This window comes from Cannabis sativa, chromosome 2, assembly GCF_029168945.1.
Source record: "Cannabis sativa cultivar Pink pepper isolate KNU-18-1 chromosome 2, ASM2916894v1, whole genome shotgun sequence".
NCBI classification, from domain to species: domain Eukaryota; kingdom Viridiplantae; phylum Streptophyta; class Magnoliopsida; order Rosales; family Cannabaceae; genus Cannabis; species Cannabis sativa.
The window spans coordinates 50,744,502-50,759,763 of record NC_083602.1 but is presented as its reverse complement, the minus strand read 5'-3'; the positions used below and the strand labels follow the sequence as shown (position 1 = coordinate 50,759,763).

General features: G+C 33.3%; 2 protein-coding genes across 3 annotated transcripts; both read left to right on the top strand.

The window, feature by feature from the left end:
* The first annotated feature begins 1,387 nt into the window (after positions 1–1,387).
* On the top strand, positions 1,388–5,481 carry LOC115719048 (uncharacterized). Its single transcript, XM_030647935.2, has 7 exons — positions 1,388–1,767; positions 2,622–3,277; positions 3,584–4,256; positions 4,352–4,452; positions 4,548–4,637; positions 4,735–4,862; positions 5,081–5,481. Exons 2-7 carry the CDS (start codon positions 2,660–2,662, stop codon positions 5,223–5,225), a joined length of 1,755 nt encoding a protein of 584 aa, XP_030503795.2. The 5' UTR covers positions 1,388–1,767; positions 2,622–2,659; the 3' UTR covers positions 5,226–5,481.
* Positions 5,482–6,673: 1,192 nt separating this feature from the next.
* Positions 6,674–11,340, top strand: LOC115721063 (uncharacterized). 2 transcript variants are annotated; one of them, XM_030650301.2, is made up of 13 exons: positions 6,674–6,824; positions 7,086–7,184; positions 7,473–7,661; positions 7,762–7,886; positions 8,118–8,239; positions 8,361–8,443; positions 8,763–8,918; positions 9,016–9,072; positions 9,289–9,471; positions 9,896–9,990; positions 10,072–10,169; positions 10,377–10,551; positions 11,137–11,340. In XM_030650301.2, exons 1-12 carry the CDS (start codon positions 6,780–6,782, stop codon positions 10,478–10,480), a joined length of 1,356 nt encoding a protein of 451 aa, XP_030506161.2. In that variant the 5' UTR covers positions 6,674–6,779; the 3' UTR covers positions 10,481–10,551; positions 11,137–11,340. The 2 variants fall into 2 exon arrangements, with proteins under 2 accessions (XP_030506161.2, XP_030506162.2); XM_030650302.2 differs by having other exon boundaries at positions 6,708–6,824; positions 7,116–7,184.
* Positions 11,341–15,262: the final 3,922 nt, after the last annotated feature.

Genomic DNA, 15,262 nt, shown 5'->3' with positions numbered 1-15,262 from the left:
TTCAAACTTAAAAACCAAAACATAAGTAAAGTTTAGATGGTATCACCGTACCAATAACTAAAGTTGGGTAGTATTGCCACAAATATTTAAAAATCAAAATATTGTGAAAAAAAAAAAATTGCTTCCATTGAGAGGCTTTTGGCACAATTGTTATTATTAGTCTCATCTTCTCTTCTCTCTACTAGTGTTTTTTTTTTCTTTAACGCTGCCAATGGTTGTTTTATTTTCTTGACTGGGGATGTTGGCGTTGTTTCTATGTGTTTGGTTAGACCTAGTCGAAGGGTTTTTTTTTTCTCTAGGTGTGTGTTGTGTAGAGCTTCTCGGGATCTCCTCTTGTTTTTGTTTTGTTCTTTTTCCGTTGAGAGGTATCACCTCTGGTTTGAGGGTTGCTGGAGGGGTCTTTGATCGTGGACGACGAGGCTGTTTTTCTCTAGGATGGTAGTTTCGTTCTAGTGGTCGAAGACATGGGGGGTGCTGGAAAAGACCTTTGGCTCAATTGATTTTTATGGGGCTTGTTGTTGGCGCTTTAGAGGAGCAACCTTGCCATGGGTTTGTGGGAGGATCCCGACATGTTTGATCTTGGTGGTAAACCTTTGATTGGGCACAATGATGGTGGTGTGACGGTAACAGGGTGCAGTGTGTTAGTAATGACTAACCAGTCACGTTTTATTTTATTTTGTTTTGTTTTCAATAACGTCCCATTGTTTTGGGTTTAGATTGTCCACATTTGTGTGGATTCTTTACTGTCTATCTTTAATATATACTATGATGTTCTTTTTTGCTTTGTCACAATTGATTCATGTCACTGTTTCTAGTGGTCCATTAATATGATATAAGTTGATACTTATTGGACAATATTGTTCCACACAGATCAAATGTAAAAATATTGAACCATGCATAAGAACATGGTCTACTCTACTCATTACTAATTGGTTTTGAGAGAGAACCGCATGATTCTCAACAATACTCATTATACTTTTCCTTTGAGTTTTTTGATTTTTATTTAAATATTTATCTATTACAATGAATAACTAAGCCTGAAGTGGTTACTTTGCATATTTTGAGCGAAAATACAAAATGTATGTTGCTTAACCTTTTGGGTTGTTGAGGTTTCACCACTTCATTAATGAAAGTATTCTCTATGGGCTCGTTTGGAACGTCGTATTAGGCCGTATTGTATTGTATTGTATTATATTAAATTGTATTTTATGTAATATTTTTATGTAAAACTATATGTGTGGTATTAACTTTTATGGACACCTAAATATATAATATTTTAGTATAAATTAAAATTTAACATAGTATTATATAAAAATATAAAATATAATCCAATTCAATATAATACAATACAATACGACCTAATACGGTGTTCCAAACGAGCCCGATATGATTAAAACAAAACAAAACAAAAAAAAAACAAACAAACAAACAAAACGATGTCGTTTCTGTAATTTAAGCCAAGTTTCTTCGTCGGACTCGACAAAGATGTGCACATGGATGAATTTGGTGGTGACCCAACAAAATCACAGGACTATTGGATTCACAGAAATGGTGATCATATTTAATCCCCCTCTTTCCCAATTCCATCTTCTATTCCTAAACCCTAGATTATTCACACTCACTAACTCTCTCTCCATCTCCAATTACTCTCCACTGCCTGGCTAAAGAAATTCGACTCTGCACTCTGGACCCAACGTAATCAATCATCTTCTTGACGGTGCTCTCAAGGTTTTGCCTATTTTGATTATTCGTTGCCAACACATATAGGTAAGCTCCTCAATTTTGGCTTCTGTTGTGTTTTGTAGGTGGATTTTTTTTGAGCTATATGCATATTGTTTCAATTCCTCTGTTTGGATTGAAAATTAGTAATGATGATATTGATGGTTACGATAAAATTGCACATGGTTATCAATCTCTTCACATAGAAAAGTATAATTTTTTTCTAAATTTTTAGCTTAGCTTTAAACTTCTGTTTGATATCTTTTAGTTGGTTCTGAATTTTGATGAGCTAGTTCGATAAAGTTCTCTCTTTTTCCCCTTTATTTCTTCGCCTGGGCAAGATTCGAAGAGGATATTATTTTTGTCAAATCTTGCTTTTGTTAAGCTGGATTTTGAGTTTGAATCACTAGCTTATAATTCAAGTTTGATAGCTCGTTTCTGAAATCGGTGATGGGGTTCACTATAGCAATATAATTATCAATTCCATTACACTGAAGGAAGCATAAATTTCAGGGTTTGGAAACCAGTTATAGGCCATAAACTAATAATATTATAAGGTTTAATGGATCTTACAACGTGTTTTATCAATTACCATTCTCGTTTTCTATTTGTGTTTGCTTACCCCAGAGTATGTTCATATGAATCTCTTTGTGAGGGGGTTCGGGAATTGGGATGAAACCAAGATTAGAACCTTAGATATCTTTGTATTGAGACTCTTAATCTCAATTAAGCACCAAATGTGTTAATGATCAAAGTATGTTCATATGTATCTGAATTGGTGACTTTGAAGCCTTCTTTGGTTTTTCGTCCTTGATTCAAACTACAGAGATTATATCTCTTATTGAGCTCTTTTTTTTTTCCCCTCTTCCTCTCTTTCTATCTTCCCTCCTCGGGAATGACAGAAAACACTTAGGATTGTTGCTCAAAGCTGTTGATTCCTATGGAAGGATTTGGAGGTTTGGGTGTCAGTGATGGTAACAGTGCAGTAAGGAAAAAGAGGAGTAATGCTTCCCGTCGTCCTCGAAATGAATCAGCAGTGCCTTTGGATTACCGTGAACACTCATCTCTATCAGATGGCAGCAAAGGATCAAGCGATGAAGATAATGGTTACGGTGCAGTTACTCGAAAGAAAGAAATGAATCTGAACCTGTGTAGCTCTAGGGCCTCATTTTTTAACAATGCTGAATCTGAGTCTTCCAAGAATGTGATAAAAAATGAAGATGGTGGTCTTCTAGATTCTGATGAAGCTTCTAATAATGGATCTTTTCGAGGTAGCAGTAACGAGCAGAAGCATAATGGGATTGATTCTAAAAGGTGCAGCAAAGGTGTCCTTGCCCCTGCTAATTGGACAAGCTCAACCAATGTGGGGCATTTTGAATCTATTTCAGATGACTTGGATAATGAGAATAAAGTGAAGAAGGTTAAGCTTAAAGTTTGTGGTGTTACGCGAACAATTCATGCCAATTCCATATCTGATGGTGCATCTGCTGTTGGGTCATCCACTACAAAATCTTCCCATGTTTCATATGCCCCCCGGCCTCGACAGAAGATAATTCAGGTATCAAGAACCATTTCTTCAGAGAGAGATAAGAAAAAGTAAAAATAATTTTTGCTTTAATAATACCATGCTTGTGCAAGGCACAAAAAATGGAAGTTCATGGGTTACTTTTGTACTGAAGTTTCTTCCTAGTTGGTACAATTTACTGTTTTGTTTGCTTTTTTGGTTTGAAACCTTTTTTTTTTGTTCTTCACTATACCTGCCGTGAGTTCCTGTTTCTATTTACCGAATTGATGAGCACTATTTAGCTAAGTGACTTTTTTCCCAAACTTTGAAGACTCCAATCTAACTAGACTTTTGGTGTAGGATTCGGCTGACAATCACACCTTTACTTCAGATAAGGGGACTGACCTGTACAGGAGGCTGTGCAAGGATTCTAGAAATGTCATTAATGCTGGTAAGGATGATTCTCCAGGGCCTGAAGATAATATATATGCAAAAGAAATAGGGAAGTATGAACCTGTTTATAAGAGCAAGAGGGTTACTAGGAGACGCTTTATAGATGATGCACTGGATGAAGAGGAGGATAACAGCTTGGAGGTTCAGTACCTTGAAAAACTCAGAACCTCTAGGACTGCTAGTGATTATGATGAAGAATACAAAGACGACGAGGAAAGAGACAGTAGGAAACATAGGAGGATTTCAAAGGTGTTAAAGAGGAGTTCTGATCGCCAATATGATTTAGATATGGGAGACTATGGCTCATCGAGATTGAGGAGGGACGCTAAGAAGTCCAGATCAGGAAGAATATCAGATGATACTGATTATGTAGAGGAGGAATATTCAATTTCAGATGATGAGCCCAATAGCAAGAGGAGAAAACCAAGAAGGGAGTCCATCAATTCAATTGTCGATAATAAAAAGGAAATGACAGTGACTACCCGTCAAAGAGCCCTTCAAACTGGAAAAGATGTATCTTCCAGCTTAGATGCAAATCTTATCGAGTTTCCAAATGGGTTGCCACCTGCTCCACCAAGAAGTCGGTGATGTATTCTTATATGCTATTAGGTTTTTTTACCTTGCCACCTTGGACCTCCACTAAGCTGTGATCATTACTTGTTTATTCATTTACAGAACAAAAGGAGAAACTCACTGACGTAGAGCAGCAACTGAAGAAAGCGGAGGCTGCTCAGAGACGCAGGATGCAAGTAGAGAAGGCTGCCAGGGAATCTGAGGTTTGTCATTCTTTATTAGTCTTCCATTCCATCTACCCTACAATATATTTGATGATAAGTGTGTTAATTTACCTTTTTTCCTTGCTGAACCTTAGGCAGAGGCAATCAGAAAGATCCTAGGCCAAGATTCTAGTAGGAAGAAAAAGGAAGACAAAATTAAGAAACGGCAAGAAGATCGTGCACAGGTAAGAATTACATGAGGAACACTCTTGTTGGTACACTGTATCACTTGATAAAGCATTTCACTCTATTAACACTACAGTCATCCTCTAATCCTTACAGGAGAGGGCTGCAAATTCTATGATAATTGCATCAGACTCAGTTAGATGGGTGCTAGGTCCTTCAGGAACTGTAGTGACATTTCCCAACGAAATGGGACTGCCAACTATATTCAACTCCAAGCCATGCAAGTAAGCATTGCTCGCAAACGTTTGTTTCCTGACTTGCATGGTTCTTACCATTATTGTTTCTACTGTATTCATAGCGGGAAATTTAGTTTTATTTGATTAAGTTGACTCGTGATCGAATAAACTGGGAGATATCATATGGTTAAGTTATTATGCATTATATCAGGCTTTAAAACTCTGTTCTGCTCCATTATCTTATAATTTTGATTATGCTGATTCAGTTATCCGCCTCCTCGGGAGAAATGCGCCGGTCCATCTTGTACAAACTCTTATAAGTACCGTGATTCAGAATCGAAGCTACCCCTATGCAGTCTTCAGTGCTACAAGGCAGTACACGAAAAGATGTCACCTTTAACAACTTGTTAAATGTGTGGCATTTGGTCATTTGGTTAGCTCTGTTATAATCAAATAAGAAGTATTTGTGTAAATAGTAGCTACTCTTATATGTACCAGCTAATTGTCAGTTATAGTTACTTGTTGCAGAGAAACCGTTCAAATAACAGACAACGGTTTTATAGTTGTGATACTTGGAATAAGTTACAGAGTTGGAAATTGGAATATAATATAAACACATGTGGTTTCTTAGTAAAAGTAATTATAAAACCAGATGCCTCTTGATCCACGTGTCCTATTCTTATTATCCACTTATTGTGTTTATCCAATGTTTAGTTTATAATCTTTTTTTCTTTCTTAATGTGAGAAACCCCAATGCTCTAAGCTTATGTAATTGCCAAAGAAACCTACATACCCAAATTGATGCTTTAGTTTAAAATGGTTCTATACCCAATTTGTTGTAACTTGATTTTGTACCTCATTGTTCAATATCTGAAGTCCTCTTTTTTTTTGTTATTCGAAAATGTAATTGAAGAGAAGAGTAATGTTATAATGTAAATTGTTCTTAATATGATGGCTTTATACTTTTTTTTAATAATTAAATAAATACCACTACAATTGTCTCTCCTCCTTCATTTTGCTGTTCTTATTATTCTGCTAATTCTCCAAAGATTCAAGACTGAATTGTGCAAAAGGTTTCAAAAATAAACCAAAGAAAACCAAATAATGTCTTTTGCAGAAGCTTCATTGACCTAAGGATAATAATAATATATATATTATTAATATATTATATTTTTCTCACAAGTTATTTCTTGCAATTATTTTGACAGAAAAGCAAATTAAGGATGTGAATTTTTTTTAGCTGATGTAATAGCTACAAAATTTAATTTGCGGGATAATCATACTTTCTATAAAAATTTGGGATCTTAATGATATTTACCTTAAATAGTTATTTTTTTGAAAATGAAATTGTTGATAAATATTTGGGAATTTTTGTGCTCTCAACTTTAACATTTACAAAACAATGCGTTTACACTATTAAAATTTTTTACACTAGTAATTTTTCCCCCTGAACTTTGACATGTAGTAAATCGTGCTTCTTGATTTTTTTGGCCGTTAAAAATTCTACCTGAACTATTGAAATTGTTAAATTTAAGTACTTTTGTCTAATTTCATTCAATTTACTGTTTCAGTAATTGTTTATGTACTAAACTATGCTCCGCAGACTTTGATATCTATCAAATTATGCACCTCAAACTTTAATATATACTAAATCATGCTTCTTGAACTTTCATCCATGTTAGAATTTTTTTACTAAAATTAGACAAAAGTCTTTAAATTTAACAATCTCAATAATTCAGGGGAATTTTTAACGGCAAAAAAAATTCAGGGACACGATTTAATACATGTCAAAGTTTAAGAAAAAAAATTACTAATTAGTCAATAAAAAATTGTCAATAATTGAGTGAATTTTTAAAGGACTTCAAAATTCAGGGGCTATATGGTACATGCGAAAAAAAATTCTAATTAGGTGCTTGAGTTTACAGTAGAACATTCCTTTGCCTTCTGCAACTTCAACTCCCATTCATGGCTAGGGCTCCACCAACCAAGCACGGACGTGACGAACCTCTGGTATCAATATCATACTTCTTCTCTCTTTTTTATCATGCCTTCTTTCATAAATCTAGCTTGCATCTTACGAGAATCGAACGAAGAAAACCAAACCTCAAGCCTGTCATTGAAAATGAAAATCACTGATGCTATTTCATACAGTTCACTTGTTTGTTTGATTGTTTGCGTGGTGCTTATATATGAAATCATGATAAACTAGTCAATAGAGCTCATAATATTCATCGCTGCATTTTATTGCTTCATTTTTTCATGTTCATCTAGGATTTCCAGGGGATTTTGAGTGACTTGCAGGATTGGGAGCTTTCGTTTAAGGACAAGGACAAGAAAATGAAACCACAGGATTCTCGTAAGGAACTATCGGTAATTCCATAAACCCACACTTAACAATTCTTATCTCGTATGGAAAAACCTGTCTTTTCAGTCTGTATGTTTTTTGGGTCCTTCACACTGTGATCAATTCTTCTTTCTTTATTTAATTAGATAGTTTGAAATGTACTTGTGTTGCCCTTTTATAATGTTGAAGCATTTTTTCTTTCTTTCTTGTAATTAGTGGGTTTTAGAACAATGCAAGCTTTATTAGTAATTGGTGTATGCTATGAGTTTATTCACCTGATTGATAGCTTTTTACAATGCTTGATTTGTGTAAAGGTTTCATCTTCCAAGAAGACTGAAATGGATGGTAAAGACAGGAAACCAGCTGGGCATTCCTCTACAATGGACTATTTAAGTAGCTCAACGCCATATGATTACTTGAGGAACTATGATACGATTACCAGACTGCCGAATAGCTCCATATCTGATGATAGTTTTGCTGATGCTGCTTCAGAGAAGGAATCGGTAAGAGTTTTACTTTTCTTTTATTAAAAAAAATCTTTTTAAATTTTTCTCTGTTAGTCAATGTAGATAGTGAGTTTTGTGTTCGTGTCTTAATTATCAGGGTAATGAGTATTTTAAGCAGAAGAAGTTTACGGAAGCTATTGACTGTTATTCTAGAAGCATTGCATTGTCACCAACAGCAGTAGCTTATGCAAACAGGGCTATGGCATATCTGAAGGTCAAAAGGCAAGTTTATTACAAGCACTGTTGCATTGTTTGGTGCAGTTAGATTATTAAAAGATATTTGAACCAAATGCTGTATAAACATTTTAATTCAGAATTTGATGTAGTTGTTTATATAGCAGTTATCGTGTTTACTTATTACCCAGCAAAAATGATGACATTTTGCCAATTGCTTTTGGAGTAAGTTTCCTTTGTCTTCCAATACTTGACTGATAATTCAGTTTTGTTCTTTAGATTCCAGGATGCTGAGGATGACTGCACAGAGGCCTTGAATATGGATGATCGTTACATTAAAGCATATTCGCGGCGAGCAACAGCTAGAAAAGAACTTGGAAAACTTAAAGAATGTCTTGAGGGTATGTGTATACTGTAACCAAATTTGGTTTTTGGTTCTTGATATCAAAATTATGGCATCTAATCTATTACGTATCATTGTAATCTTGATCTCTCTTATTTAATATATATAGCTAACCGCAGATGCGGAGTTTGCCTTGCGGTTGGAGCCTCAAAATCAAGAAATCAAGAAACAGTATACTGAGGCCAAGTCATTATATGAGAAAGTGAGTATATCTTCTTCTGGTAATGTTGCTTGCTCTGTAATGTGACTTGAAATTAGTATTTGTTTTTTCTTCCTTTGGAAAGATAGAAAAATATATGGCCATTCGCATGTGGAGGTTTATTTGATGTTTGCGTGTATTTTTCTTTTTTCACTGACTAGGTTTTTCTTATGTAATGATTAGTGATTAGTAAGTTAATCACATGACATCACTGTAGTTACTGTGCTTATATTTGTTCTTTTAATTTAGTATAGATTTTTTGATATTGGAGGTTTTATTGGGGGGAAAGAAACATTAAATCTTTTAACTTGATCCTTTTCAGTTAATTCTTCATAAGACTTCCACAGCACTGGGGAATACTATAGAAAAGATGCAGAAAGTAGAAAAGAAAGATGCCAAAGTAAACAATCATATAGTGCAACCTGTAACAAGTATTACTCAAAAGACAGAGAAGCCTGTGTCTCAAGATTACATCAAGGTTTTAACAATTAACTTTCTTTTCTGGCTCATGTTTGTTATGTCTCACAATATGTCTGCTACAAATGCTTATTGCTTTTTCAAATATCTATATGCAGCCTGTCACAAGTACTATTCAGAAGACAGAAGTGTCTGAGGCTCAAGACTACACCAAGGTATCAACGATTTAATTTTCCTCCATACTAATGTTTGTCTTATCTACTAAATTCTGCTAGGCTTGCAATGCTCTTGTAAGATATGAAACTCTAACTAATAGTAGTTGTTTATATTCTAATGTGTGTATTGCTTTTCCATCAATTTATCTTCAATAGTTCAATTATTTTCCCTTCCTAGTTCTGTTTCCCATTTATGACTCACATCTTTTTTGTCAGAGAAAACAAGTAGCTAGCAAGCAAGAGCTGAGGGAATCAGTGCAAGAGCTCGCATCTCGAGTTGCTTCCAAAGTCATGGTTGAAACAGCGAAAGACATATCACCCCCTACTTCTGCTTATCAATTTGAGGTTTCTTGGCGAAGGCTTTGTGGCGATTGTGCTTTACAGGCTAGTCTCTTGAAGGTCCGTAATGAGTTATCATGGTTTAGTTTTAGATTTTCATTCTTCATTGTAAATATAAAAAATTTACCTTTCATTTAAACTGTTTATGTCATTGAGCTTAATTTTTACTTATTGGTGGTCATGTTAAAACATTTTAGCGGGGCCTGTAGAGGACTGAGAATGAATTGGTAGATTTGGTATTAGTAATTGATTTGAAAAACATTCCCCGAGTCTTATTTTAATTATAGTTTTTTTTTATGTATGTTGACACAACTTCTTGATGCCACAGCCACAAATTATTTCTCATTTGTCCAAAATCCATAGGGTCATCATAAGAAATATGCACAATTCAATAAAGGATATAATCAGTTGTTTACTTGGTGATTTTCAGTAACGGAAAATAATCTATTTATTTTGTAATTCACTAACGAAGGGGTTTCTTTAGGCTATATCTCCTGAAGCTTTACCTCAGATATTCAAGAATGCTTTGACTGTTCCAGTTCTAGTGGACATTGTCAAGTGCATTGCATCCTTTTTCAGGTAATGTAATGTTTATCCCCATGATGTTTGTGTTCTGATTTTAGCTTTTTAATGTACTCATCATGCACTTTTGGTTGACAGAGAAGAAATGGATCTAGCAGTAAGTTTTTTGGAGAACTTAACCAAGGTCCCAAGATTCAACATACTTGTCATGTGTCTTACATCCACAGACAAATCAGGTATGGATACTCATACTTACATTGAATTTCTCCCGAAATTTGACATGCTAGACATTCTCCATTCATAGGACTTTTCATGTTGACATTTACTAATATGGCCATATCTATCAAATATCTTTGTGCTTCTAAAATTAAAAGGTTTTCCGTTACTGTATATTTTAGAGCATTGTTGTCGTGATTTTACTGATTTAATGTCATTGTGACCAGATCTTTTTAAGATATGGAACGAGGTATTTAGTAGTGAGGCAACACCACTCGAGTATGCAGAGAAGCTAGATAGCATGCGTTCGAAGTACTGCATCAAGAAATAAACATGCAATGCTGGGTAGATGTTTTGAGTTCGCCATTTTCGCTTAGCCTTATCTCTATGTAAATCATTTTGGTAAGACATTAAAATAGCTCTAATATTCTTAGTCTGAATATTTTATAAGCCATATATTTTAAGTTTTCAAATTGATTTTTCCTCTATGTAAATGATTTTTGAAAGAGTTTATAGAGGTGCAAACTCATTTCAAGGATGCATTCTCACAAGAGAACACACTGCGACTTGTTACTTTTTATCTTTTTTGATGACATAGAAATGGAATGCCTACTGCTTGTTTGGGTATCACATTGGGTGTTACACTATTCTTAGATGTATAAAGTGTGTGCTGTGTGTGAACATAACATTTTAACCACAGTTACTGATCCATTCTTTTCTCCAGCCTCCATGTCAATTGAATCTTGATTATAAATTATGATGGTTCTGTTGAAAACCCCTTCTAAGATCTTGAGAATGAAGATATTTTTTCTTTGGATTGTTGCTTCTCTGAACGTAAACATTTGGACGCAAAATGATACTTTGTTGGTTGCTAGTGGGAGCAGCTACAGTGGTCCTGCTTTACTTTCTCATATTTATCTATGTCTTTTTTTAATGCCATCCAAATAACAGAGGAAAAGTATTAACTCTTACACCATCTTATTGCAGAGTTGCCTAGTGGTGGAGGCTGTGATCTGAAGTCATTGAAGCTAACAAATGATTCTACATACACTGTAAGATCCAGTATAAGTGAAATCCATACTCAGTATTTTATTATTTTGGTGGTTCTACCATTCTATACAAGTCGTATCCCAAGAAATGAACAGAAAGGGATTAATTCTATAATGATAGTGCAATCTAATCATGTTTATCGTCTATGTTTTTTACTTTTATGATTAGGTTCTTTAATTGAGCTTTTTGTTATCTTCCACTACACTTCAACTTCACTTTGTCCCTTTCAAATAGAGAAAAGGGTTAAGTTAATTAGTTTGATGGGAATTCATGTTATTCTATTTTATCAGGATCAGTTTATGACGATGTATTTTGAGAAATTTGTCTTTAACTTGCTTAACTTAGGTCTTAATTAGAAGAGAAATGCTAAAAGGCACTAGTGGTGTGTAGCACCTTTTTATGTGTCAATATTACTATTGGTCCAATTAAGTATCGGGCACCATATAAATATAATAGTTTTTAAGGAGTATTGCTAGCCAATCTTGAGGCAACATGTTTAGAAGTGCGCCTAATAGCAATGCTCTAACTAGAATGCCAAAGTCTGTAACATTGCCTAACTTGTTAGGTGGTTCATTTAATGAAATGCAAATAGTAATAGTATTTATTTTTAGTTTATTTTTGGAATGATAGATAATGGGAATGAGTGGTGTATTGATTAAAGTTTTTCTATATTTATTTGGTAAAGGTAGAAAAGAAGGGTATAAGAGTCATTTGATTTTATATAAATGATGTATAGAGTGTAATGCTTATTTTATTTATATAAATAGTGTATAATAGTGATTACATTGTAATTACATTACAAAGTTTCCAAAACAAAACCAAATAATAATAATTGTAATCATAATTCAAAGATTGATTACAATCTCTCTCTCAACTCTCACGGTATGCTCTAGTGTATTGTCATGTCATGTATGAATGTCTCTTTTCAAGTCCAGCAAACCTTGGGAGTGGAAAGTTGGACCACCCTGGAAAAATACTTTTACAACAAACATAATGTGCTACACTTTGTTCCATTCCCTTTTTTTGTCCATCTCATTATGTTTTGGATTGGCAAGTTCCAATGTTCAGTCATTATCTAATTTGGGTCCAAAATTAAAAAGCCATAACCCCATCCCTCGATCATTACAATATAATTTAATTTAATTTGGTATAAAGCAACAATTCAAACAAAAAAGTACTTGTTTATACACATAATTCTTCCACATGGGTGGCTATGGCTAACCTTGTAGCTGAATTTCCCTCGTTCCCATCACTAATATTGACAAAATCTACACAAGTATATCTCATGTAGAGATGGATAATTCTTTAGGGCATTTCAAGATCTAGGTCCTTGTGTTAATTACTTTTATTATTATTGTTATGTGAATAGATTATTACTACTCCATTGATGATTACTACTTAGTTTGTCTTCAAAGTGTCAAAAACTTAATTGTTTACCAATATCAAGACAAAAACTTTAAATACATAGCACCCGTTACTTGCTTCCAATGGAATTTAGGAGAGCGACTTGGTATATTTTATATACAAATGAGCACATATATTATACAAACATATTTGAGAGAATTTTGTGTCACGAGTTTCTAAAGTTTATGTTGTAATTGACTAAATAATTTTGAGTATTGGTGGTTAGTACCTTCTATTATTTTGCAATTAATTAGTTTTACTCTTTAAAAATTATTATATTTAATTATATGAGACTCGATACTTAATTACACCAATAACAATATTGACACCATTTGTGCCTTTAAACATTTCTCAATAATTTTTGTGAGTATAAAAAGTACTCAAAGTTGGTAAAATAATAAGTCTGTTAGGCTCTATCTGTTAATCTTTGTTAGGTGTTGATTTAATTAACTATGTCACTTCATAGTCAAGGTTGTCCTGAGATTGGGTGGATTTTAAGAAGAAAAAAATTATTGGGTCTTTTATTTAAAAAATATGTAGTATTTTTAAAGGGAAAATATTTTTTCTAGTCCCTAGGCTTGGTGGGCCCTAGGCGCGGCTCTAGTCTGCCTTAGTCCAGGCCCAACCTTATTCATAATTGATCCTTCACATATATTTTGAGTAAATATTATTTTGGATCCTGTGTTTGCAAAAGTTATCAATTTGACCATCTGTTTTGTTAAATGATAAAATGGACTCTATATTTTTCAAGATGAAAAAAAATAGCACTCTAAGCTCAATTTTTCAACAATTTTATTTTTTTAATATAACTAACTTTAAGACAATTTCTAACATGAACGAATACAGAAAATGTAACCAGTTTTGTCATAACATCTCTAAATCAGATTATTATTAAGTTTTATTTTGACAAAAAATCAGTTCAGGTTCTTATTTGTACAATTTTCAAAAATACAGGGTCTATTGTCAATTAACAAAATAGAGTGTCCAATCGGTAACTTTTATAAAATACAGGGTCTAAAATAATATTTACCTATATTTTTATAATTTTTATTTGTTTGTTGGATTAATTACAAAGTGATATGTAGGGCTGAGTATTGATCGGTGTGGTCAATTTTTTTCGTATAAAAATTTATATTTCGATTTATAATCTTGATTGGTGCAATCCAAAAACTGACAGACTAACCTAGAATTTTTCTTATAACCGACCAAAGTAAATTGTGATTTGGTCGGTTCAAACCGTCCAAAACTGAACTTTTTTTCTCTTTAAAATAGGGGATTTTCTTTATTGTTACTAATTTATTCTCTCATATCTCTTCTAGTTTGAGTTATGTAAAAATAGAGAAAATGTGTGAGAGATGAGTTTGATTTTGTAATATAAATATTGAAAGAAAAAATACTTACTCAGATTGAGTTATGGAGTAGAGTGGAGATTTAAGAATGTAATGATTACTTACAATTTTTAAACATTGTAAGATTATGATTGAGAAAGAAGAAAAGTAAAGAGGAGAGAAGATATCTGACTTTGGGGATTTGGTTTTGATGGAAAATAGAGAGACTAGCTAGAGAAGAGAGTGAGTGACTAAGTGAGATAGTAACAGTAACAGAGGTGGTGAGAGAGTTGAATTGATTTGATTGGAGATAATATTTATGTTTTCTTTAACATTATTAATCTAATAATATATTTATAGGAACACAGTTTTGTCCCGTGATGTATTTTTAATCTCAGGGTATGTAATAATGTGTCTCAGAGTACGTTATTATTTTTTAACCCTAATTACCCTTAGATCAACTCCAGCCCTCAGATCAAATAGCTCTCGAATCTATCGACTGTCGTACATCACGAAATACATTCCGTGAAAGTACATCACAGGACAAAATTATATCTCTATATATGTAATATAAAATAATTTAAATTGATAAAGTATATATAATATAAAAAAAAAAGTAAAAAGTAAACAATATATATAAAGCGGTAGTTTTGGTTTTGTTTAGTTGTTTTGGTATGGAAAAAGGACTCATCATTTGATGGTGGTTAAAAAACTGACCGTTTAACGGCGAGTTGAATGGTTGATGATTTTTTTAGTTTTCGGTTCCAGTAATTTTAATTTTAATGATATTTGATAGGTTGGTTTGAACAGTTTCTTAAATTTTATGCTCAATCCTTGTGACACATGTTAGTCGTCGCCTGAAAGACTTTAATGAAAGAGAAATGCTAAAGGGCACCACCCTCTTATATGTCAATTTATCCAATTAAGTATTAGGTCCCATATAATTTAATATAATACCTTTTAAGGAGTATCGCTAACTAATCACAACGCGACATGTCGAGAAAGACCACTAGTACCTAATAGCAATGCTCTCAATGAAATTACTGTTTTACTAATTGTAAGTACTTTTTCCACTAAAAAAATTTAAAAAATATTCACAAACATCTCAAAATATAATTAATGGCTATGATAAGGTGAAGTCCCAATTTGCAATTTGGTAATCATAAATATCCACTTAAACCTTAAGAAACATCATTATTTTTCATTTTTAGCAAATTAACAATCATAAAACCTTATTGAACAAGATTATTGGCAAAAATTAAAGCTTTGACATTGTGCATGCTGTGCTTCACTAGTGAAGTATCCCAACCTTGCTGGCATTTGATTTAAGT